Source organism: Artemia franciscana, chromosome 11 (genome assembly GCF_032884065.1).
Source record: "Artemia franciscana chromosome 11, ASM3288406v1, whole genome shotgun sequence".
Lineage (NCBI taxonomy): Eukaryota > Metazoa > Arthropoda > Branchiopoda > Anostraca > Artemiidae > Artemia > Artemia franciscana.
Genome location: NC_088873.1, coordinates 38,806,836 through 38,834,751, shown reverse-complemented (window position 1 = coordinate 38,834,751; position 27,916 = coordinate 38,806,836). Strand labels below are relative to the sequence as shown.

The 27,916-nt window shown below is 35.1% G+C and overlaps 1 protein-coding gene across 1 annotated transcript in view; it reads left to right on the top strand.

Annotated features, from left to right (window-relative positions):
- The window catches only part of LOC136033201 (5-oxoprolinase-like), a 111,183-nt gene that overhangs the window by 51,531 nt on the left and 31,736 nt on the right, over positions 1-27,916 (top strand). The window contains exons 9-15 of the mRNA XM_065713911.1: positions 92-299; positions 2,535-2,673; positions 7,756-8,033; positions 15,023-15,170; positions 18,604-18,716; positions 23,783-23,939; positions 25,731-25,847. Of these exons, the coding sequence (XP_065569983.1) occupies positions 92-299; positions 2,535-2,673; positions 7,756-8,033; positions 15,023-15,170; positions 18,604-18,716; positions 23,783-23,939; positions 25,731-25,847 (1,160 nt within the window). The remainder of the gene's footprint in view (positions 1-91; positions 300-2,534; positions 2,674-7,755; positions 8,034-15,022; positions 15,171-18,603; positions 18,717-23,782; positions 23,940-25,730; positions 25,848-27,916) is intronic.

Genomic DNA, 27,916 nt, shown 5'->3' with positions numbered 1-27,916 from the left:
CCTCTGTTATAGCCGCTAAAAAACCGCTTGATATGCTAGAGTAATCCTCAAAATATTTGATTCTTAATCGCCTAATTGGAAGCTTTTTTAGATAGTTTTGATCATATTGATCAGCGTCTCGAAACCCTGAAAAAGAAGTGTCGCCAAGTTCTTCAAAATCAAGGTTTTAGTCCCAACCAAATGACAATGGAGGTATATCTAAACTTAAGATACGAAGGAACTGACTGTGCTTTAATGTGTGAACCATATCCAGGTTCAGGGACAAGACATGGCGATTTTTATAGATCTTTTGTCGAACGGTAAGATTTTTATTAATATATTATTACTCATAAAGGCCGTTTGGAGAGGGGGGACCGGGTTTGAACCCCCCTGAATTTTTTTTTCCGACTCGGAAAAATCTACTTATATAAAAATAATAAGGTATATTACAAATTTTTGATGCGTTTTAAAAGTGTTTTTGTAAAAAAAAAAACCTGAAAAAATACCCCCTCCCCTGAGAAAAATACTTTGGTCCAAATACCAAACCGTGAAAAAAATACTCCTTGCTACTTGTTGCGTTTATATTTATAGGAAAACCAAGTAAATCCAGCTTTTTGTTAACGATTACTAAAGATGAGTAATTTGGGCTCAGATTTTAAATAGATTTGAATAGATTTAGATTTAAATACTAAAATTTTGAATATATCTGTCGTTCAGTACCAAAATTTATTATGTAAAATTTCGATCGAAAACTATTCTTATTTAAAATCTCAGCTATCCTCTAGTTCTCATACTGTACCATATAAACCTTATTTAATTTTTTTTAATGCAAGAATCCAATATTTGAAAACATATCTGACAGATTTCGGATTTTTTTTTATTATTTTCCACCCCTCCCTTAATCCCCAGAAGAACTATTGAAGCATTACCCCACTAAAACATTGGTTCTGTACGTGTATGAATCTTTTGGGAACTTATTTTCAGTTTTGTTTGGATTCTTCAATCCGAGAAAATGTCAAAAAATTGAAATTCACAAAATTTGTGCTTCATATAGAACACAATGGAAAGATACAGCTATTTTGAACGGTGCTAAATCAGGAATAAAATCATAAATTTTATTTTGGAGAGTGGCACTACATTTCAGATGGGATTTGTCAAACCCTAAAATAGGAAAATTACTTTACAAAAACGGCGAATTGTGGGAACATTGCAAGATGTATTGTCTTCAGATAGGGCTGTATCCAGAGTTTCATTTCTTCGGGGGGGGGGGGGGTACAAAAGGATTTTCTTGGGGGGAATGGTGAAAAATTACTTAAAAAAACGTATCAAAAATTTGTTTATATAAATTTCGTTTATATAAAGTTCGTTACCATGAACTGTTTTATTATTTTTAATTTACTCTAAGTGGCTGAAGCTTCCTCCAATACAATGAACTGAAATAGACATAATTGTATACATCTTCAAGGCAAACGTTGGTGTGTTCCAGAGCTTAGAAATTAGGGTTCGAATTTTATTTGATCAAACCAAAAACTTACAAGTCAGCGCCCCCACGAGCCAGTGGCTGGGCCAGGCTACCTCCCTTGTTCCCTCTCTAGATCCGTCCCTATTGACCAGTTAAGACCTAACTGTGCTTTGAAAAAAAAAGTTAATCTCCGTTTTGTACCTGTGTTGAAAAAGAAGTAAAATCTAAATTAATTGGACATTTAATTTATTCACGAGATGCAACGTAAGGAGAAAACTTTCAAGTATTGTGAAAATATTTAGAATAATTAAATCAGTGATCAGATGATTATAGCTTCTCTGGCAACGAATTAAATTTGATATACTCCTTGCCGTCCACATATTTAAAGGAATAGTTGAATATTTAAAAGATACACATGCTTATAGGATTCTTGCCATCCGTGGGCCTGTCCACTGAAACTTAAGTTTCTTTTCATCATTATCTGATGCTAATCAAATTTCAATTCTGTTGCTGTCTGATATTTGTTGTTGCCGTCATTAATCATCCGAACGTAAAAATTGGTGATTTTTTCGTTGCCAAGTTTGTAGGCTACCCCTGTCTAAGCAATGAAGACGAATAACTGCAAATTTTTTTTTTTTTTTTTTTTTTTTTTTTTTTTTTTTGTTATGGCAAAAAATACGATCGTCAACTACCAGTGACTTCTCTAATTCGTTTTGATGATAATGAAAAGGAAGCCTCAACGAAGAAAACTGAGGGTGTTCTTTTACCCGTAGTTTCTAACGAAAGGATAAACTTCGGTAACGGATAGCCAAATCTAGAATCTTCCTTTTGATCTTCGTAGACTAGTGGACGTAGCTACAGAGACGTAGCTACGTAACTTCGTAGACGTGGTTTCGTAGACGTAGTTACGGAGATTGAACTTGCGGCGACAAAGCAAAAAATCGAGACTAAATCTGCAATTTTTTTTCCTATGAAAAACTAAAAAAAATCGACTTCGCAAAGTGCGGTAATATTCATGGTAAGTTTCTAGTTGAAACAATGGGCTTGAAAATTTATGATGCCGTTCCAGTGCTTGAATAATATTCTTTTTCAGTTATCAGCGTGAGTTTGGTTTTACTTTGAAGAATCGGGCCATTATTGTGGATGATATACGAGTAAGAGGAATCGGTGGACTCGGTCTCGACATTAAAAGGAAGCAATCTAAGGAGGATAGTCCTCCCAATGTCGAATGTGTATGTCCCTATAACTTGATGACCTTCCGGTATGTTTGCTAGGGGCTTTTGTGTAGACCTAATTTATTAGCTGCTTAATTTGCGTTGTTGTTGTTTTTTTCTTGTTGTGTCCTGTTGTTTTTTCTGTGTGACTAATCTTAAGAAAAAGAAACACCATAATCCCTTTCTACATTGCATAAGCACGTGCCTATGAAGACCCAAAAAAATTTTGAAAGTCACCCTAGTTTTAGCATTTAACTAAGTGAAAATCTGAAATTTCAAAATTTGAAAAGCGAAAATTGGTACTAAATGCTAAGGTTTGATGTTAAAAGGTGTCTTGAGATGTACGTTTTGAGTTTGGCAAGCTATTAAAATCAAAGACATTAATGGGGAATCTTATGAGTTTTGATATTTACGAGAAGGAGCAACTTTTTTCTTAGTGCTGTAAGGGGCAAGAAGACTTGAATTTTTGTTGTTTTCCTTTTTCTTTGGGGGGGGGATGGTCTAAAAATTTTGACTCAATTATCGCCCTTAAGTTTGTCGTAACTACTTGATCCGTCGAAGCAGAAATTCTGCTTTCGATGTTATTTTTGATCTCAGCTCTAAAGTTACAAGGCTTTTCAAGGTCTCAGAAATTCAAGGACTAGTTCACCTGCTTTACTCTTTGGTTATGAATTTGGTCCTAATCCATTTTTTTAGGATGAACTTTTTAGACTGGTTTTTAAAATTTTTAATGGTATGATGAACACGCACAGATGATTTTTTTGGAGGGGGTTTTGAAAGCTCCTTCGAAGGGGGCACAATTTTTAAAGATGGAAGAAGAGGCAAACTGTATGAAAAATATAAGAAATCGCTGGACAAACCGTAAAAGTCTCGAGATTTTGGGAAGAAGCAAGGGAGTAGGCCCCCGGCATGAGTTATTTACTTAGTAATAGAAATTTGTTAATTAGTTTAGTAAATTGAATAGATTCAGATTTATTTAATTTAGTATTGTTTTATGTTTTGTAAATTCTTTATTGTATTCTAATTTTTGGATTATTTCTTACAATTTATCCGCATTAATTGAATCCAGTAAACTAATCCATTGGACCAAATGATATAAATTAAATGAAATTACAACCCTAAAGCCACGTGAGCCTTGGTTTACTAAAATGAAAACAAAAAGGAAACGTGAAAAGAACCTCACAAAAAAGATAACGTTCGCTCCATTATACACATACGTGTCTTTTCAAAATGTTCTTCTCCTATTCTACCAATATTCAAGTGTCCAAAAAACCTCTCTGCTGCGCCGCTACGGACGTGTTATGACTCGCTACGGACGAGCTACGGATGTACTTACCCACATTCATAATATTCCTATTATAATTAATTTTCGAACTTCCCCCTCTGCTAAATATTCCCACCACTAGTTAAGGAGGGGATTTGACCTCATTATTTAAGGCTTGGAAATGTTGTGCATGAAGGGGCTATAATTGAGTTATATGGAAAGCTCTGTATATTAAGAATTTCTCAAATTAAGGTGTAATAGTCCTTACATCTTAATTGGTGAAATAGTTTTTTCACCAGTCCTTAAACTGACAATTTATTTTTGATTTTTTCCCCATTTCATTTGACTGAAAATTGTTTTAAAAGTTTGCTCCAACCATTTTTTGTACGAGTATTTTTATCAGTTCTAGACTGGGCGGGGTTTTAACTCCAGCAGGGTTTACTTCACACTACTTTCCTAGAAATGTGAAGCTCTGTGGAAAATAAATAATTGTTCTAAATTTCATTTATATACAAAATTTATCTTTTGTTTTAGTTCTCGTTTTTCCCTTTTTTAACCAGCTTTTACTTATTTATAATTATAATTTTCTAGAGATTTCTTGGATTTTTTCTCTCTTTTTTGCCTATTTATTGAATTCAAATATTATTTATCGATATCTTATTTACCAGGTTTGTCATTACAAGGTGTATGTTATTTACCACTTTACTTTATTTAGTATCTTTTTTACTATTTTCTTTGAGGCAAGGCCGTATCCAGAATAGGGCCCGACCCTTTTGTATTTTTGGGGTCCGATACTGATATGTCGGTAGCGTGCCGACAAAGTCCCCTCTGGAAAAAAAAAAACCTTACCTAAAGTTTAAACCCTGCGTTCTCCGCCCGTATTCATACTCACATATTTCTTCCTGTTTTTTTACACACTGAAGAAGAGCCTCAATAATTTACTGTGGATTCTAAATAATGCAAAAAAGGTTTATTTACAAAGGATTTAGAAAACAACTAAAACAAATAAAGTTGTAGTCTGGTCAGTTCAGGTCCAGTCCAACTGGGACAAGTTTTAGTATATAAATCACAGCTTTTCAGCATTTCTTCTTGTCAGAGGCCTTCGTTTGCCATCATAAATGTTCCCAACTGAAAACTCTTATGCATGGGACAGAAGTGAGTAGGCAGCGTAGATACTTCCGAGCAAGTAGTGCGAGTCTCTTGAAGTGACTCCTGTTATTTCGCCACCACTCTGATAGACCACTTTTGTCCCGTCAATGACAGCCTCCCTCACCTTTCCAGTTCCTGATCAATATCGGGACAATACGATGTGTGTGTATGGGGGGATAGCTGCCCTCTGATCACTTGACTCTTAAAGAGAGCACTAGAACTTCTGATTACCAATCCAATGAGCCCCCTCCAAAGTTTGTATAACCACGCTTTCTATAAAAAACCTTATATGCCCCAAGGGCATAACTTACAACCCTTGTCCTGAGGACTGTGGAGGGATGTTATCCTCAAAGACATAATTTCCAGACCTTTCAACTACGTTAAACAAAATTATCTATTGACTCTTCCTTCTCAGTTTATGAAGTCGCAACCATGTTGTCAAACAGGTAGTAAACAAACTCCCTATACGTACTCTCCATCCTTTTGGGTTTTCCTCCTCTTCTGTCGCAGTGGCTAATTTTGTGTCTCGCATGTCTGACTCTGGGCTTCTTCTTGTAGCCATCTTTTAGCGTTACTGAGGGCCTCTTGATTTAGGGGTCGTTGCTTGTATCTAGGATCCTGGAGACAAGCAAGAATAACTTCTCTGGTTGTAGGCTCCTGAACTCACCATAAATTTCGGATGTTGCTGCACCAGGTGTGTATTGACTACAATATAATTTGACTTCATTTGACTCACCTCTGCTGCTTCTCCACCAAGATGACATAGCTGATGGTTCTACCCCTAAGAACTGGACAAGGACGAATTACCTGAGGAAATCGGGCGTCATCTTCTGGATATGTTGCGCATGACAGGGTGACCCAAAAAGATCCGTACCGATATTATATTCGATAAAAAATACATTTTTTAACAAATATCCTTTCTGTTGCAGGACATGAAAGGTGAACCTGTGGATGATCGTTTGCAGCTTTAGTTGCCACAAAAATGTCTTGGACCAATCAGCAGAAGGTATTCTCCCTGGAGACCTATTTTGCGACAAAATCATACCGGAGTGTACAAATTCAGTTTCGAAAACTTGTTCCATTGTCGCAAATTTCCGCCAAAATCACGATTGTTAGTTGGGTTACAAAGTCCAGTGAGCATGGGACTGTAGTAGACTTATTTTTTAAGCCACAGGGGGAACTTTTTCAGGCAGGAAAGAGAGTGCAAAGAAAGAAGAAAACATTGCCATAGTGAGGGACTACACTGTCCTATTAAACGTGAGAACACGCCACAGTGACTCCCTTGTCATTCCGAGTTCTTGACTGTGTCTACGCACTGATTTTCTAGGGCTGCGTCCTACTGAGTCCTGCAAACGATCATCCAAAGGTTCACCTTTCATGTCCTGCAACAGAAAGGATATTTGTTAAAAAATGGATATTTTATCGAATAAAATATGAGTACGGATCTTTTTGGGTCACCCTGGAAAAAAAATATATTTTTTAAAATATTTTTTCAGATTGTTTTTCTGACCTATTGGTCAGTATCTTATCGGGCCCTATTGGCCCGATAATATTGGCCGGCTGATCTATCCTGTAGGGCCATAATCCAGAAGAGGACGGGGTTACAATTTTTTTAAATACAATCACGAATAGCTAATAGTAAGATGTTTTCAGCTTGTTTTTGTCGTTTGTTTCTATGTCTGTTATGTTTTCCTTAGCGTCCAAATTGTCTCAAGAAAATCTAGCCCTCAATAATGGGTTTTTGTTTCGGTTACCTTTGGGTCTTAAAACTTAAGATACTTAAAACTTAAGAGTCAGCAAAAGGCTTCAGGAAGGGGAAATACATACATGCATATGTATATATATATATATATATATATATATATATATATATATATATATATATATATATATATATATATATATATATATATATATATATATATATATATATATATATATATATATGCTGGCTATGACACGTCAAAAAATTAAAAACAGATAAAATTACTTAAACTCGTAAATTGATCAAAAAGGTTAACAAAAACGCAAAAAAGGGAGAAAACGACGAAACTGATGCGTATAACAAAACGTGTATGGACGTATAACATACCTATTGGTATGTTTTATTTTTTATTTTTTTTATTTTTTTTTATATTGGGGATGAAAGCTTTTTTTTATATATCTTGAACTAAAGCAGTGAATGAGGGAAAAGATAGATGAGAGCTGAGAAACAGTCTGGAGGGGGGAAATCTCATAGAGGAGTGTGTTTGTGGAAAATGTTTTCCGTACGAGGGTTTTACTGCATTTTTAGGAAAACGGAGGAGGATTATTTTGTTAGTTAAATTTTTATTTATTAACTATGAATTTGTTTATTATTTTAATTATTAAACTTTATGTTTTATGTATTAGTTAAATTGAATAATCAACTCAAATCTGAATTTGAATAATTATTATTATATTTTTACGGTCTTTTCTTACGGTTCTAATAATGGATTTTTTTTTTTTTTTCATAGAGTTAAATGTCAGGAGTTGGCTGAAAAATAGTTGGCTGAAAAATAGTACATAATACTGTGTCCTTTGTGTTTTGTTTACCTCCTTCGACCAACTAATCCTAGTTGACCGACTATAGACAGTGAAATTTTGTGTAATGTGGAAAAAAATGAAACTGAAACTTTTTTTCGACGTTTTTCAACCTATTTTTCCAGGTGAAGAAAGTATACTTCATAAATAGTTGGATGGATACTCCAATATTTCTAATGGAAAAACTAGCTCATGGACACAAAGTACCTGGGCCTGCAGTTATAATTGATAAACTGAGTACAATCGTTGTTGAGCCTGGGTGTATTGCAAACATCACCGAGAGTGGAGACATCTCTATTCAGGTGGAAATCGAGAGCCATCGACAAATTGGTCTAGATTTGGATCTAATACAGCTGTCGATATTTTCTCATAGGTTTATGAGTATTGCTGAGCAGATGGGAAGGTAAGTACTCTTTGAAGTAAATAAGATATAAGAGGTAAGCTAATCAGATGGGAAGGTGAGTGCTTTTTGAAGTAATAAGAGGTAAGCTGAGCAGATAGGAGGGTAAGTACTCTTCGAAGTAGGTAAGAGGTATGCTCAGAAGATTGGAAGGTGGGTTCTCTTTGAAGTGGGTAAGAGGTGTATATGGGGTGGTGAGTACTCTTTGACAGTGGCATCGTGAAGGGGGCAAGTTGCCCTCCTCCCCCCCCCCCAATAATTTCGAGAAAAATGTATAATTCATTAAGTAACTTAAAATTGTTGCTCGTTTTTAGTCTGAAATTTGCTCTTTATTTTGAGCAAATAATTTTTTTAAATTAATCCATGCTTATTTTTAACATAAGAAAAACGAGAAAAATAGCGGTCCATTACACTTCATTATGTTCCACACTAACATTTTTCCAAATATAGTGCCTTTGAAACCGTAATATCAAGTAAAAATGTGAGCCTGGCTGATTGAAAAATTGAAAAATGCTCTGTGCTTCCTGTTTCGCCACATTTGGTCAGGTCATTTTTTTCCCCTGATATTTAAGGTGCTCTTACTTCCTAAAATCTATCAGTTCAAGATTGGATTTTCTTGTTTTAAAACTTTAAAAAGTAGAAATTAATACACCATCTACGTCTACAAATAGGACAGAAATCGAATCATTGAAGAATAAGAAGCTAGATATACAGTGAATATAATTTTCTGAATCAAAAAGAAATCATTAAAAAAGAAAATAAGACTTAGTGCTTTTTTATAACAATATTCGCACTATAACTAGATAGGTCAGATTAATTGTTGTTTGGTGATGAAATATCGTAGAGAGGGAGCTACAGGAATAATTTACTTGTTTTAATTTTTGTTTCCAGTATTAAATTGAAACTCTGATTCTCTCATTTGTCATCGAAATGCCTCGTAATCTCTGATAACGTCCTAATCTTTGCGTTTTGGATTCACATACTAACGCATAAATATTGAACTGCTTCTATGAACAATACCATGCTTCCCATTTTCACTTTCCTACATATTTTTCTGAACCAGCTCCAAAAAAGAATTGACATAAATATGCTAAGAGTTGTGACTGAAATAAGTTGCATTTCACACAACGACAGCGCTACTTGTGGGACATTTATCTCCGCATCAGTATGGTTTACGAAATGGGCTGAAAATAGGGTAGTACATTTAGGAGTACTAAAATCTATCAGTTCAAGATTGGTTATGCACCATACCAATTTACTATCCATGCTGCAAAAACATGGGGGCTCATGGTGTTTATTTTGAATAATAGTAATGATAACTCACCTTAACTTAAAAATAGTTGCAAAGAGAGTAAAAATGGTAAAATTTCAATGAAAATTCAGGAAAGTATTTCTCCTCAAAAGTATTAGCTTTACTAGTCTTTATAAAGATATTGCATCCGAGTTCCCGTAATTGTCTATATTCTGCTCTTTGTTGTTTGCATATTTATTTATTTATTTGAAAACCCGTCAATCATACGAAATGAAAAAGACGGAGCACGAACATATAAATATAAGAAAATATATAAGAATATATCAGAAGAGACATAACTAGAAATAGACTCAACTAATAAAAGGGCAAACAAAATAGCACTAAAATGAATAAAACGAAAACAGATCTATTGTAAAAGGAGATTATACCAATCGTGATCTACTATTTTAATATTGTGTCTTTTGATGAAATTTTCAACTGCAACATGAGGGTCGGTTATGTGATACTTTTTAATGAGGATTGAGTTTTTGTACCAGGGAGGAAAACGTAGGAGGTATTTAGCAAAACGGAAGAAAAGCGCACGGATTTTAGACAGTTCAGCCTTCGAAAATAGTTTCCAAAATGGTGCCAGGTGCAGAATATGAGGTAAAACAGTAGCGTTGTATAGGCTGGCAAGGAGGGGGTGGCTAAAACGGAATTTAGCAGAGACTATGGAAGCATACGAGCCGGAGATTCGTCGGTTGAGGTTTTTGATCAGTAGAAGACGTGTATGCCTTAGAGACGAGCCAATAGGGACTCCGAGGTAATTTATGTGGTCAGCAGTATTCACGAGATTTTCACCAAAAAGCAGTGAAGGCACGTGTGGTGTTTTTTGCCAATTGAAGAGAACTATCTCGGTTTTCTCAGTGTTAAAACTGAGGCCAAGTTTTAGATGTTCGGTTTTAAGCGTTTCAAAAATGTCAGAAGCTTTTTGCAATGTTCTACTTAAGTTCAAGACGTCGTCGGCGTAGCATACTAAGGAGGTGTCTATTGAGGAAAGAATGTATGAGGTTGGGCATTTATCTTGTGCTTGAAGAACATAATTATTGAACAAATGAAGGGAGGAGACAGCTCCCTGGCGGGCACCTTTCAAAACGGGGATCAATTTTTCATGAGGCCGGGGAGGCAAATTTTTGTGGGGAGGAAGCTTTAGGCGAATGGACAGCCTCGAGTACATATCACGTAGGGATCGAACTATGCAGGGATTCAGGCCTCGTTGTGAAGCTTTTAATAACATTGCAGCGTGTATGAGTGAATCGAATGCACGGCTGATGTCATGACTAGCTAAGGCTATGCTCTCTCCAGAAAAATCCGCATCGAATAGCACACTCACTACAGCCGTAAAGGCATCGGCACAATCAGTGCGGCGCTTAAATCCGAATTGACGTGGCGGGGTGTAGCATTTAGTTTCGAGTTCATTAATGAATAGAAGCTCGAATAGTTTACATAAAGATGTGGCGACTGTAATGGGGCGGAAAGACGAGCATTTGATGTCATTTTTCCCTTTCTTCGGAATGGGGGTAAGATCTCCTACGCAGAAGGAGGAGGGAACAACACCTTGCGTGAAGATCATCTGCATAAAAAGCGAAAGATGCATAACGAGAACCGATACACCATGTTTAATATGGATAGCGCTAACACGGTCAATTCCGCAAGAAGACTTATTTTTCAACCGACGAATTGCTTGAATAACCGACTCTAAACTGACAACAAAATCACCGTGCGGAAGCTTATCAAGGAACTCATCCAATTTTCTCTCGTACATGTCTTCAAGCTGGGGGTTAGGAGCAGCAAATTCACTCGCATAATAAGAATACCAGTCCTCGACAGGGATTTCAGACGGCGACAACAGAGGTGTAGGCTTTGCCAAAGATACAGACTTGAAAGAAAAATTTCGATCCTGTTTTGCACGGGCGGAATAGCTATCAACGAGAGATTTGCGGTGGAGGGAGAGCTCCTTCAAGAATCTACGTTTCGTAGTCAGTCTGATGCTATTAATGATACCAGATCTTGGGCGCCCACAGTCTTTCCATACCGAAAACCAGAATTTTGCTCGAATGATTTTCGGGCCATTTTTGCACCATCCCTTTACGAACTTTTACTTTAGGTACCGCTAACCTCTCAGCATGAAGGAGAGCGTGACAAATTTCAGTACAATAAATATTGAGACAAATTCGGACTTCTTCTTTAGAGAGATCTTTCGGTTTTTGGAGGAGATTAAAGGGAATACGGATTTTATTAAGAATTTCTTCTGTCGCCAGAGCAAATAGTTGCTTATCAGCTTTAAGCCAATCAAGACGAAATTTAGGCTGTTGCGTTTCCTGGCGGGTTTGGTGACAATTCGAAGAGACAATATGTACAGAAGACGAGACAGGAAGGTGGTCAGAAATTTGATAGTCCGTTACTACCCTAACATTTTGAACAGTTAAATTTTGAGAAATGGCAACATGGTCTAGATTTGACACACTGGAGGAGCTGTGAATATATGTAAAATCCCTATCTTTTCCTACCACAGCAAGGTAATCACCAAAAACATTCTTAATCAAAGAGGTACGAGATGATTGTAGAGAAGAAATCTCAGAAAGGTTGCAGTTGAAATCTCCAATTACTACACAAGAAAAACCCTGGCGCTTAATTTTAGATATACATGAATTTAGTTTCTCACAAGAAAGGGCAAAAAGACGTTCTGAACGCTCATCTTTATAATCTGTTGGCAAATACACGTTAATAAATACACAACTTTCAATTCGTACTGCGAGAAAATTGTCAGACTTTTCGAATAGACTGGACAAAACACATGACCGAACAAACGTAGCTAGGCCTCCTGAAGGTCTTCCTCGGCTGCAGCTCTGTTTAGCTGGGACTTTGTTGGCCTTCGTGGTATGATTCAGTTCTAACAGGTTTTCACTTTGCACTGTAATAAAGTGCTCTTGAATGCACACTACATCATGTTCGACACTTAAATCACTAAGGATCGGGAGCTTCTCAATGAACGAGCCATTGATGTTCCATGAAATGAAGCTATAGCACTCATGATTTCTGTAGTTGCCTGTTTTTGGGACAACTAATACTGTAGCAGGTATGACCCGGCACTTTACACTCTACACAAAAGGGAGTTTTGAGTAGGGAGCTTCGCGCGTGGAATTGTGCTCATGCGAGCCACATTTTGAACATGTTGATGGATTTTCACAGTTGGAAGCTAGATGGCCTATCCTGTGGCAGTTGAAACAACGGTGCGGAAGGAAGACAAATTCTTGGGCTTGTAATCGTTCGTAGCCAATTCTAACCGAGTTTTCAAGGAAAACTTCAAGATCACTCCGCGTCTGAAAATATACTTTATATGTTCTCGACTTTCCACACTGGGTTACCTTCGTACATTTTGGTATTAATTCTTCCAGCTTCGAGTGATCGATATCCTCCGGCTCGCGCTTGACCACGCCGATATAAGCAGATTCTTTTAATGAGGCATTTAGACTTGGGCTTGATGTTTTCATAGCTTCAACTATTTTCGTGGCTGCTGTCTTAGTTCGAACGACAAGTTTCCACTCGTTTTTGGTGCGTTTGAATTCCGTAACGTCATCCACAGAGTTCTGGCATATGGAGTCCAAGAAAACCTTGCGTTCGTTTGGGCCTTTAAGGTCAGTTGGTGGATTTTTCACCATAGCAGCGTATGATGGTTTTGAGGGGGGTGCACAATTTAAGGATTGTTGAGAGGGCTTAGACAGGCTCATTTGAGGGATATAGTTTTTAATATATTAAAAACAAATATTTAAAGCCTTAGATTCCAAAAAAGCATCTTTTCACTAGAGATTGAGTTATCTGCCGTTCCAATTTAATATCAATGTTTCAAAAACGTAGGGGATCATGGGAAATGTTTGGAATAACTCACTTAGCTTAAAAACTTCCCAAAAGTTGTGTTTCAAAAAATTTCCCTCCTCCATATCCCTCCCTCATATATCTGTCCAACGCTAAAGATGAATAGTTTATCTCTTTGGGAATTAAAGTGAGGTGGCAGGAGTGTTAGGATGGACTGCAACTTTACTGCTGCCCTAATTTTTTTTTCTTATTTTCTTGTTTATTCAGACTGTACTGCATTTTTTATTTATTTTTTATTATTTTTCAATTTTGTATTTAAAAGATAAAAATTTTCAGTATATTTTATTTTTATTTAATTATTTTTTTTATTATTATTTCTTAGACTATGCTGCATTTTAATTTACAAACAAAACCAAATGAAAATGTAAAAAAAATGAGTATGAAATTTCAGATAGACAGTAGAAAACAACAATGAAAATCTGAGTATTTTGGCTTCGCGTCTGGAAGCCCTTATCAACGAAAAAAAAACACGCAAACTATACTAAATAAAATTGAACATGTAAAGAAAAGGAAGAAAAAACTTGACAATTTTTGCATGGTGACCTCTGCATATTGGGTATTATTAAGATGAGGGTTTCTTTGTGTTTAGTTTTGTTTTTACATATAAATGGTCTTCTCTGTCAATTTGTGGTTTTATTTTTCTACAAAATAAAACGAAACGGAAATATAGAAAATTGAGTATAAAATGTCAAATAAGACAGAGGAAAACAACAAAACAAAATTTTTTCACTAATAATAATGACAGTCTGAGTATTTTGGCTTCAGATCTGAGAGCCTTTATCAACGAAAAAAACACGAACTATACTAAATTAAACAGAACAAATAAAGAGAAAAAAAACTTATAGAGTTTTTTATGAGGAAAAAAACATACAAAGAGAAGGAAAAAAGACACTATTTACATTGTTAACCATGCATATTGGGCATTATTAAGATTATAGTTTTTTTGTGATTTTCTTTTGTTTTTATATGCAGAAATATCTTCTCTGTCAATTTATGAGTGTTTATTTATTTATAAAATGAAACGAAGTGGAAATTACAAAACGAGTAAAATATTTCAAATAAGGCAATGGAAAATAACAAAAGAAATTTTATTTTCACGAACAATAATTACATTCTGACTGTTTCGGCTTCATGCCCTTTATCAGCAAAAAAAAAAAAACAACATAAAATGAACTAAATTATACAAAACATATAAAGAAAAGGAAAAAAAAATATTATTTGCCTGATGAAAATTGTCATATTGCATAGAATGAAGATGTGAATTTTGTTTTTCGTTTGTGGATGGATTTTCATTCTTAAAAAACCTTCTTGGGCAGTACCGTTGGGTGAATGTTTTGGTGAATGTTTTGGAAACTCTGTTTAACTAGCTCCACAGTTTTTACAAGTCAGTGAAAAGTCGCTGTTCTGTCCTTTCTTCTGGTCGCTCGTTTAAGTACATAAAAATACAATATTTAGTTGGTTCAAAAAAATAGGCGTATCAGAGGGGGAAAAGGCCATCTCTCAGCAAGCCCTCTCAGAAAAAAGCAAAAATCGTTAATAGGTTTGCTACCGGACAAGATTACTTACTCTATTCATCTAACTCGCGGTTATATCTCTTATAGGGTTTTACAACGTACATCTGTATCCACTAACATTAAGGAGCGTTTGCTCGTTCAAGTACATAAAAATACACTATTTAGTTGGTTTAAAAAAATAGGCGTATCAGAGGGGGAAAGGGCCATCTCTCAGCAAGTCCTCTCAGAAAAAAGCGAAAATTGTTAATAGGTTTGCTACCGGACAAGATTACTTACTCTATTCATCTAACTTGCGGTTATATCTCTTATAGGGTTTTACAACGTACGTCTGTATCCACTAACATTAAGGAGCGTCTCGACTTTTCATGTGCACTATTTGGCCCTGATGGTGGCCTTGTCTCAAATGCTCCTCACATTCCAGTCCATTTAGGGGCCATGCAAGAAACTGTACAGTACCAGGTAGTTTTTTGATTTGTATGCTTGTTGAAATGTCATAGTTTCGTCTTGTCCGTAAAAATTGCATTTAACTTATCAAAGGGATTATACTAAACGAACGGGTTCGTAAGTTGGAATTTAAAAAATTACCTCCCTTTTATGGCGGGAGATAGGTAGTTCTGGTGCGAATAAATTTGCTTTTTGTCTGTTTAATGCAATTTAGAAATACATATTTCCATGCAATGTTTCATAGATACATAGATTTATTGTAAGCGAAACAAGGCCATACAACACAGTATTCGAAAATTCAAATCACAATACAGGAACATAAATCTGCTCTCCCCTACCCAGCTAAAACAACAACAACATAGATACATAGATTTATTGTAAACCAAACAAGGCCATACAACACAGTATTTGAAAATGCAAGATTCAAATCATAATACAGTAACGTAAATCTGCTCTCCCCTACCCGGCCAAAACAACAACAACAAAACACATGCTTAAATTACTTTCCTTTTTTTACAACAGCAAATCATGCATGTAATTTTAGTATTATGCCTACATATTTTTGAGGAGGGGGAACAAACTCCACGTTAGAGTAGATCCCCCCCCCTTCCTGTCGCATATCGCATAGAGAGGAAGTACAGAGGAGGGTAATAAAAATAGTAGACGGGTGCCACCATCTTCCTTACCCAATGAGACTGCAAACTCTGAAATTATGCAGCGTGACTTACCGAAGAAAAAGTGGAGACACGATTAACGCTTACAAATTGATTCACAACAATCCAATTCGTTGGATTGTTGTCCTTGTGATCCTTCTTCGTCGATTCGTCACAATGAACAAGGGGTCAATCTAAGCAGCTCATAAATTTCAACGCTCAGAGGAGGGAACGCCATCACTTCCTAACCAACCGGGTTGTAGACCTGTGGAACTCCCTGAGTGATCATACTGTATCCAGTAAGACCGTCGAAGAATTCAAAGTCTCACTTGACAAGGAGTGGAACAATAAAGAATGGAGGCTGGAATGGGAGACCTTGGAGTCCCAGAACAGAGTGTAGACCCTAGTCAATCAAGCAAACTTAATATTCAAAACAATTCCGAATTGATCCACATGGCAATTTTTGAAGAAATGCGGAGCAATGTTACAGGATGGAAATCCTTCAATTTCTCCAAGTTGCATCGCAAATCTGTATTGTAAGTATGTACAAGATTGCCAGTAAGTTGACAGAAGTAGCTCACTAATTTCATATAAATCAAAATACAAAGAGTTAATTAGCAAAAAACCCAAAGGTGAGTTTGCAAAGGCAAGCCGCGAAAATATTAATAACAAAAGTATAGACATAATAATAATATATAGATAATAACGGGATAATATATAATAGTAATAAGTTATGATAAATAATAATAATAGTATAAGTACAATGAATGATTTTTTTAGATTATTTTAATAGTTAAGAATTAGGGGGCTGAAACCATCGACTGGATTAAGCAAAAACTAAGAAAAACACATTGTATTTTGTGTTCTTAAATAATTTAACAATTTTTTTTCTCTTTTAAATTTTCTTATATTTCTATATAAAGTGTTAGTACAGAGTATTCCTGGATACCGTAGTTAAATCTATATACTGCTGAAGAAATATCGTATCTGATAAGTTTTACTGAATTAGGGAAATTAGAGCAAAGAGAAACAAGAAGTTGAATTTTTTTTAAATTAGTAATACTGAAAATATAAAAAATAAATTTAATATAAGAATATATACAAGAAAATACGTTTTTAAATACTAAAGAAATGCTTAAAAATATTGCTGCTCCTGTTTGCAAGATCTAGCGATTACTTTCTTGGGAGAAGAAAACCTAATTCGCTTCGAAGTCATCGACATGAAATTGTTTGGTACACTTACTAATATATTTACGGAAGTTTTCGACATGTTGGAAAAGTTGAATAAGAAGTTGGATAAGGGGAGTAGTTTGTTTTTTGGATAATTATTTTTATTTCTTATTTTCTTAATTTTTTTTTCTCTTCTTTGTTTATTGTATTAATATAACACAATGTGCATATACAAATATTAAGGAAGGTTTGATATTAAAATGGCTAAGTAGCTTAGACTGAGAATAAATGAAGGTGAAGAGGTGATGCTGGTAACGAGAAGATCGATTGAGGGGATTCACTTACGTGAGTAGTATTAATAGTACTGGTGGTAGATGCAGTGAAATGTTACAAGTAGAATATCCAAGGCCCAGGGTAGTATTTTCAGTTGAAAAAATTTGGAAGAACAAGAAGATAAGTTGGCAAACCAGATTAGAATATTGGATGCTATGGCAATGATAGTGGTCAAGTATGGTTCTGGAATTTGGGCGCTTCGGAAACCAGAGGAAGATGTTTTTGAGAGGAGTTGTCTATATATATTTTTAGCTATCCGTTTTGACTAATAGTTTTTCAGACAACAAGCTATACAAAAAATGTGACCACCCCGATTTCTATGGTTATAATGAATTAAAGGTTGAGATAACTAGGACACATTTTAAACAGGGGTGTAATTTGCCATGGGGCAAGGGGTGACTGCTCCTTCCAGACCCCGGTTCGCCACCCCTACCCTCAGACCCCACCTCTCCCCTCCCTCAGACCCCAGTTTGTCCCCCAAACTGAGATTTAGTTTCCGCAAAAAATCTTGTCAAAACTAAGATGAGCCTGCATATTTCAAGCATCCAGAGAAACAGGTCAGTTTTCTTGGTATATTTTGCCTTTATGATACTATATGGTTTATTTTTCATTTTCACTATTATTTTCACATGACTTAGGAAAATTGGCTCCAACTTGCCCCCCCTCCACCCCCTCCATGATTTTAACGAAACTACACAACTGATTTTAAGAATGTAGGATCACAGATTACTAAAGATTTTTATTCCGGCTGTTCATCAGGTGCCAAAAAAAAAACAATTCGTCCCTGACTGGGGTAGAAAGAGATGATAAGGAAGGAATTTAAAGATATTTGAACATATTGAGGAGTGAGGCTTTGAATAGATTGGTATGGAAGAGGAGTGTGCCTTGCTCGGTTGGCCTCGGACAGTTTGGTACTCCAGTTGAATTATTAGCTGTAGTAGTAACGTTTCATTCTCATGGCAACGGTTTGCGAAGTCTATTGACTGACGAACCAAAATACTGAATCAGTGATAAAAATATCGCTATGTTTATCATCTTTAAGTCTGTAAACATAACTAAAACAGGGGTAGTAGTATGCTTGAGGCTCGTTCACAAAGGAATTTAGACAAAGCATATATGCAGTAATGCCAAGCCCATTCATCATAAGACATATCTTATTGATTCATTCTGACTAGTTCAGATAGAAAATGCTCAGGATTGGAGGAGAACAACTAGTTTTTTCTTTTTTTTGTGTGTCTGCATGTATGAACCTATTTGATTTGGTTGATTCAGTTATACTCTTTGATTTGCAGATGAGAGTTCGAGACGGTGATATAAATCCTGGTGATGTTTTTCTTGCAAATCATCCGTTAGCCGGTGGCTCTCACCTGCCTGATTTGACTGTCATTACTCCAGTTTTTTGGAAGTAAGTTTTTTTTCAATAATCTTTCATTTGGGTGTTTGTCGCTATCGATACTGTCGTTTCTTTCCCTTTACTTCTTCTTAGAACATGCTGAAGTAGCGTATGTATTGCAACGCTGTATGCGCTTATTGCTGCTGACTTGGCAAATTCGCGTATCTGTATAATGTATCTGGAACAATATATTTGAAAATGTAATATATATATATATATATATATATATATATATATATATATACGGAAAAGTAACGAAACTGATTTATTTCTTAACAAAATTTTCATTTCTTTCAAACAGTAATGCTATCCCCTTCAAAATAATTCTCTTGGGCAGCTACGCACCAATGGAGACGGTGTACCCACTGTTCCTAGCAGTGCAAGAAAAAAGCAACCGTTATTATGTTCAGCACGTCTGTTACAGTATTTTTGGAATGTTTCAAAAGACCTGAAATGACGACCTTTGGGGGCATTTTGCAGTTCGGGAAAAAGAAAGAAGTCTCAGGGACTGAGGCCAGGGAATAAGGGGAGCGTGGAACCATAGCAATACCTTTTGAGGTCAAAGATTTCGTTATGGAGAGGTCAGTGTGACATGGGGTGGTGTCGTGATGGAGCAACCATTTCTCTGCAATTGTTGGTCTCATACGGATGACCCTTTTTATGAACCTTTTTATGGTGATTAAAAAGGTTTGTTAAGCAGAAATTTGTTCAGTTTTTGATGTAAAAATTTAAAACAAAAACAATTTTTTTTAACTGAAAGTAAGGAGCGACATTAAAACATAAAACGAACAGAAATTACCCCGTATATGAAAGGGGCTGTTCCCTCTTCAACGCCTTGCTCTTTGCGCTAAAGTTTGACTCTTTCTCTCATCTCTTCTTTTTTAAAGCAGTACAATAAATAAGTTTTTTCAACTGAAAGTAAGGAGTAGCATTAAAACTTAAAACGAACAGAGATTATAACGCATTCAAGGGGTTCACCTCCTCCTTATACCTCACTCTTTACGCTAGAGTATTTTTACTCTATTGTTTATTGTTACTCTAACTTATTTATTGTTCCATTGTTTTTTTAAATAATGCTAGAAAATGCTGCGCCCTCTTCATGGAAATCTTCTTCCCACACGACAAATTCCTCCATGGAAAGTTTTCCCCACATAACCCCCTCTTCTCAACCCCTCCTCCCAACCAAAAAATCCCCCTGAAAATGTCTGTACACTTCCCAATAACCATTGCTATATGCAAACAGTGGTCAAAGTTTGTAACTTGCAGCACCTCCCGTGGGGACTGTGGGGGAGTAAGTCGTCCCCAAAGATATAGTTATAAGGTTTTTCGACTATGTTGAATAAAATGGCTATCTCAGAATTTTGATCCGACGACTTTGGGAAAAAATGAGCGTGGGAGGGGGCCTAGGTGCCCTCCAATTTTTGGTCACTTAAAAAGGGCACTAGAACTGTTCATTTCTGTTCGAATGAGCCCTCTTGCAAAATTCTAGGACCACTGGGTCTATACGATCACCCCTGGGAAAAAGAAAAAAAACAACAAATAAACACGCATTAGTGATCTGTCTTCTGGCAAAAAATACAAATTTCCACTTTTTTGTAGATAGTACCTTGGAATTTGTACAGTAGGGTTCTCTGATACGCTGAATCTGATGGTGTGATTTTCGTTAGGATTCTATGAATTTTAGGGGGCATTCCCCCCTATTTTCTAAAATTAGGCAAATTTTCTCAGACTCTTAACTTTTGATGGGTAAGACTAAACTTGATGAAACTTATATATTTAAAATCAGCATTAAAATACGATTCTTTTGATATAATTATTGGTATCCGTTTTTTAGAGTTTTGGCTACTATTGAGCTTGATCGCTCCTTACTACAGTTCGTTACGACGAACTGTTTGATAAATGAAAAGAAGAATCTTTTCACTTATGCAACCTGTGCAATGAACAATAATTATCATAAAAAGAGAAATCACCAATGCAACAGCACAAACACAAAAAAAAAAAAAAAAAAAAAAGAGAGAGACAGAAGGAGAAAAGGAAGACTGTTTTCCTAAATTAGTGATTAATATAGACCAGCACTTGAATGAGGCCTTAACCCTACTCATCCATACAATCACATAGGTCAAACAGCATAGCCATACGCAATCAACCATAAAGAATAATCCATGGACAGGCAGTCATGTCGTCAATAAGTATAAGTTGTCATTTACCAAACAATAGAAAAAATAATAAAGACAAATAATTTAGAGGCAACAACCCAACACAAGGGCTCATCAGGAGAATACACTGGCCTATATAGGGTTTCGCCACTTGAAATTCTCTACCCCAGCCAAGTGTTGTGGCTACCACAGAATATCCATGGCATCCCCGTGTCAGGTATCACCGCCAAAATACATGCCTATGAAAGAAAAAAAAAGCAAATGTAAAACAACCAAGTAACACCAAAACAAGCTTATCCTGTTAATATATCCCTCTTTTTAGCAACAATAGGTAAACTAAATATGATAAATTTTACCAAATCACAAATATTAACACATTGCAAAAAAACCTGAATGAACTAAACAATTATAGAATTCATCTTTACCATGTGGCTAATTTTTAAAAAAATCCGCTCAATTAGAAACACAATTCAAAATAAATGGCGCTGCAACAACAATTCTCGAACCTCCGAAATTAGTTGAAAATTTCTTTAAGTATTTCTAGATAATTCTTTTGATATTTATTTAAAAGTTCGTTATAATGAAAACTAAATTTTTTAAATTGCCAAGTTAATTTATTTGCAGAAAAACCTCTTGATATCATTTTTTGGCTTAAGATTTTACATCTATTTTTAAAATCAATATAATTACTACAAATCCTTGCATAACGAAGTAACTGTGAGAAAAACGCTGAATACGTGATATTTGAGTGTATATTACTTTCAGGGAATGGGAAACTAATCACTTCCAAATCAAAATCATCCGTTTTATTATACATTTTAAAACTTAATTTATTATTATCACAAATATTAATATTTAAATCTAAGAAATGATCTTCATGACCAGCGCCATGACTAGGTTCAAGAATAAGCTCTGATGGATATATATTTTTAGAAATATCAATGAAATCCTTACAATTTAAGACCAAAATATCATCTAAATATCTTTTATTATTTGACAAAACATGTTTTAAATTAATTGGATTATTCTTATCCATCATATATTTATATTTTAGTTGACTTAAAAACAAGTCAGCTATAAATGGGCTGGCATTCCCCCCCATGGGAATTCCCACAATTTGCTTGTACAAATCACCACCAAATCTTATATAAGTATTGTATAAAACAAATTCTAATAACTCAAAAATCATATCCAAGCTGTAACATCTCAAGTTAACTGTAGTATTAAAGCAATTTGTCCATATAGCTTTTTTATTATAAGTGTCTATTTTTAAGAACCTTTTACTAGATAAGAGGAAAGATTTCTTGATAACAGTTTTTAAATTATCAAACACTACATTAAGTAATAAATTAGTATACATTGTCGCAAAATCGAAAGACTCAATTCTTTTAGCTGAAACCATTGTTAAAGAATCCATCACCTGCAGTGAATTATTAACACTCCAATATGGATTAAAATTCGAAAATTTTTTAATACCAGAACAATAGGTTTTAAGTTTATTTACAATTTCCTTTAAAATTAAAGAGAGGTCAGTAGCAGCAATGCGGGTTGGATATTTAGCTGCTCCAGCAATAAACCGTGGTTTAGGGGGATTCTTATGAAATTTTACAGTCCAATATAGGAAAGGGAACTTTTTATCATTGTCATTTATTTTACTATTAAACTTTTTAAAAAGTATTTCTTCAGTCTTTTCAATTAAATTCTCATCCTCTATATTTACCTTTTCGTAAACATTAGTTGTGCATAACTCCCTTTTTAAGATATCACAATACAGCTTCTGACAAATTATGGCAAAATTATTATTAGCTTTATCCACTGGCACAATTACAAATTCATTCTTTAGATTAGCAATTGCTTGTTTAATCTTCGCATTATAAAATAATGATTTAGTGTTACTATTTTTTAAGTTAGAATATATTTTATTTCTTATTCTACTAATAATTAAATTCTTCCAACTTTGAAAACTCTCTTTATTTTAAGAGTGAAATATTTTTATTTACTAAACTAAACTAACTAAAGTTTTATTTAAAACTTTTCACTATACTTGAAAGTCTAATATCTTTGTTGCAGAAAAATAACATATTTTATTCGACTTTCTCGTTGATATAATTTTGTTCTGAGAAAATAAAATTGTTTCAGGTCACATTTTTCTTTTTTTCTTTTTTTTGTATACAAGCTTCAAGGGTCCGCCACAAGTTATGATATGCTGCTAGTCATGTTAGTTACCACGCTAATTTTTTTAGGTTTTTATTACACCTTCTCTTGAACGCCACAAGAGAAAGATTCTTCTGGATTACGCCTACTAGGAGGCCATTTCATATAGCGACGGATTGTCGGGTGAAACTTGTCTTAACGAATTCTTGGCAGGGTGTGCCCTGCACAAGGTAGTCCTATCGAGGTGTACTTTGGCGAATTGATCGTAAAACTGGAATATCTGGAAAAAGTCTTGACACCTCCTCAAATGGAGACACAGCCTTATCAGCCTCCTCATATATTTGTAGAACACGGGCATTGAAGCCATGTCGAGTCGATCTGGAATAGAATGCACGGGCTTGGGATCAGAGCTGATAGAAATTGCAGCCTGAACTGGTTGAACTCAGATGGAGGGCATGCATGTATTCATAGAACACGGACATTTGAAGTCATGTCAAGTCAATCCGGAATGACTCCAGGGGTTTGGGATCAGAGCTGATATAAATTGCTGCGCGAACTGGTTGAACTATGATGGAGGGTATGCATGTATTTGTAGAACACGGACATTGAAGCCATGTCAAATCGATCCTGGATAAACTAACAGGAGGATCTCACTTTACAGAGGTGTTCAGCCCATGTGAGATCAGACGAGAAAATATTCCAGACTTTGTATATTTTGCGCTCATTGTGCTTATTAAGATTGTTTGTAAATTTGATTTTATATTTTAGGGACCAGGCGTATCCTGTTTTCTTTGTCGCATCAAGGGGTCACCATGCTGATATTGGAGGGGCAACACCTGGTTCGATGCCCCCTCATTCAAAATCTATTGATGAAGAAGGGGCTGTTTTTCAAAGCTTTCTCCTTGTCAGAAAAGGGGTATTCCAGGTAATCCTGCTCTCATGTTGCTCTCTTGTATCAAAGTCCAGAGGATAGAAAGAAGTTAATTGATATATATATTATATTATATATATATATATATATATATATATATATATATATATATATATATATATATATATATATATATATATTATATATATATATATATATATATATATATATATATATATATATATATATATATATATATATATATACATATATATATATATATATATATATATATATATATATATATATATATAAAATCCTGTTCTCATATTGCTTTCTTGTATCAAAGTCTAGAGTGATTATTCCCAATGTGGGGTATGGAAATATCCTGGTGGGTCATGGACAAGACGTACACCCTTCGGTGGAGTGTATCTCAGAGCTGTAATTTTGAAAAAAAAAATGTCATGTAAATGACGTCACATTTATGTACATTTAACGAGCAAAAAGATGCATGATGGCATTGCAACGATGTCATACATTGTATAAAAGATGTTGTATTTAAACAGTATTTTTCATTAGTATAAAATATGCATAGAGAACGATCCAAAAAAAGATACCAAGTTAATAGCTTCCTTCAGGTGGATACATTCAAAATTTTAAATAAAAATCTTTAAATATCACGAGGGGGCATCAGGGTTTTAGAATTGTCTAGGTGGGGCATGGCACAAAATCGGTTGGGAACCACTGGTGTAGAGGATGGAAACTGTTTGCTAAGTTATGCTTGTTATTGCCAAATATGGATTGATAAACTCATTTGAACTTTTTAAAACTAATTGCTCGAAAATTGGTCCTGGCTGGTTTGTGCGTAATAGGGTGATTTGTGATTTGTCCGTAATAGGGTTGCAATTATTTTTCAGTTATAACTAACCATATAGACGTTTTGAATAGCTTACTGTATATTCAGTTTATAGTATCAATATCAAAGGTGGTTCCCTTCACGTATAAATCATTTTTGTTATGTGTGTAGCATTAGTTGTAAAGTTATTCCCTTTAATCAATCATTGTAATTGACACATAAGCGGGTTTCGTTTTATTAGTTCATTGACCTAATTTTTTAATAGTTCAACTGTATTATACCAAAATATTGTATAAATCATGTTTATGTGTCTAGTGAGAATCACTCTTTTCTAATTTTCAATATATCAAATAATCAAACATTTAAGTAAGAAAATATATTATTTCTTAATAACGGTGTTTTCAAAGATTGTCCTAGCTGGTCAACCGTATAGGGCCAAACGAAAAATATGTCGTCCCCGAATAGGGTGTGAGCATGTCATAAGGAAAGATTTAAGGGAAATGAGAAATTCTTTGGAGGGTGTATAGAGGGAGGTTTTAAATAGATTGGGGTGGAGGAGGAGTGTGTGTTGGCCTCAGGCTGCTTGGTGCTGCAGTGAGTTTTCAGTAGTAATAGTTGTAGAAACAGCGATGTCAGAAGTCTTGTTTCTTTTCTTACGAAATTACGAAAAAAATTATTACAGGATAGTACAGAAATACAGAAGCTTTAGAAGTAAGTAGAGTCAGCCATGACAGTTGGCAACGCTTTTGGGATTTTTCGATAATGACTCTGATGTGAAATACAAAGTATAACCAAGTCCCTATTCTATAGTGTTGCCGCCCGTACATTGTTGCCACAATTTCGTATTTTGAAAGTTCTCGTATGCCTGTGCTGTTTTTTATGTATATTGTCCTCGATAAAATTTTAACTACAAGTTTTTTTAATATCTTTAAAATTTGTACACATGCCTTTAATGGAAACTAGTTTTTTATTACTGATTCTTTTCCAAGGAACAGGAATTGATCGAAAAGTTGATGGCGCCCGGTAAAATCCCTGGCTGCTCAGGAACCCGATGTTTGAGTGACAATATATCAGATCTCCGTGCACAGATTGCCGCGAATCAAAAAGTTGGTAACTTTACTTTTTTCAATTTGATTCTTGTATCGTTAGCCTGTTACAGAGACAAATTGTCTCAGCTCTGCTTTTTATGCTAGCAAAGAATTTCTGGTTTGGTTAGGCTAGTCTAGTCTAGACTACTTAGACTGGCCTTGTTATATTGACAAAATGGTTTGGGCTTTGTAAAAAAAAAGCATCCGGGCCCACGGATCCCAAAACAAACAGGGTGAGTCCCAAAACAAACCCCAAATAATCAAATTTATCAGTTGGACCGAAATTTCTCACTTTGGCCTTACCAGTGTTTTGGCCTCTCTGTGTTATTATTGTTATAAATTAAGTGTTTTTCAGTATAATCAATTCAGTGTATTTGGATACTCAGTTATCTAAAGTCAATTTTGTCGTCACTCACAAGCCGTGCGAGGCCAGATGAAGGTCAAACAAATGGGAAAGTAATCTTTACCTAACAAAAAGTTTTCAGAGGATAAAAGAAGAGCGGTGAAAATATACGATTAGTAATTTTATATTTTATACTGAATTTCACTAAAATGCATATTAGTTTATACTTATGGTTTATTAGTTTTAAACTAAATCAATGGTAGACAACGAAAATGCCGCGACTAGATAAGAAATAACGAAAAAACTATAGCAAAATAATTATTACGACTTTTGTAAGTATTGCAGTTAAATAAAGTGTATTTCTAATTCATTTTTCTTTTTACCATCGTGAGTTATGTTTTTTCTAGTTCAAGTTCAGGCTTTACATTTTCGCTTTCATAGATAATGGTTTTCATTGTCTGTCAGTGGCGAAAGTCATTTGCAGGCTATTGGGGCGACCTTTGTAAATGGAGAGTTTATTTGACTTAATCGAGTAACTCCCATCGCTCCAAGAAATTTCTATCTCTTTAACTTGCGAGTTAATCTTAGGAACTACCAATGGTTATCTTCAGTGGGAATGCAAAACATGAAAACTCAAAATAAATCGTACCATTCTCTTCTTACTCGTTCGATCAGGTTAAGAGCTGGCAAACCCAAAAACAGGGTAAATTTAATAATGAAACAATAGTTATAATACTTTTTAACAGCCATCAGGGAAACCTATTAGGTTGATAATAATGGTTATTTCCATCCTTACAGTCAATTAAAAATTTCACCTAAAAAAAAAAAAAAAAAAAAAAAAATCACACATTCCACTTCCGCAGCAGAGGTTCAGTGTCAGGTGCAGTCTAATGAAGAACGAACTCTAGCCCATAGTAACTGAAAAAAAACAACCATCACGTTAGTAATAATCGCTATTTGAAACTGCTTCTGGAATAGCATTAGTTATTTTGGTTTATTTTAATGGTCGCATTAAAATAAAAACTATACCATTGGAATTACCATAGCCGAAAATTCCATTTAGGAGAATTACAGTCCTCCCTCTCGAGAAACAAGGAAAAGTTGTTTTTTTTTTCTTATAGGAACCGGTGATGTGTTTTTCCCTCAGAGGTGCTCTTATCGAGACATTGGTCGTAGAATGTTGGTTTTTTGACAAATTTTGTATTTATATACATACATTTTTTTTTTCTTTTTTGTGATATGATATGGTATAAATTTATTACATGCCAAAACTCTGCAAAATACAACAGGCGGCAGGGTATAAAAAAGTAATGCATAAAGTAAAAACGACAAACTACAGAATACGATTTAACACGAATATATACAACAAAACGGGCTAACCCAATTTTGGCATTCAAACAAAATATTCGTCTCTAGTCGTTATCCAAGGATGACCAACAGTTAAAAACTTTTTAAGAAATTCGCTACTCTGATAGGAACTGCTAAAGCAGGGTCTATCAGTCTAATTCTACTAACGTGATCGCCAAAGTGCCTAAAGCGCCTATCGTATGTAACGTTCCTTGAGCACTAAAATCGACAATCTCAAAATTGTAAACAAGCAAAACAACACCTTAATCGCAATAATAAGTAAAAGCTGGGACATTACTTCTGAGTCAGCGCGCATTAAAGGCTACACGGGCTACTTTAAGACTCGTTGCGACCCTGGCCAGAATCTTAGGAACGTCAGCGCGCATTTACTGTACCC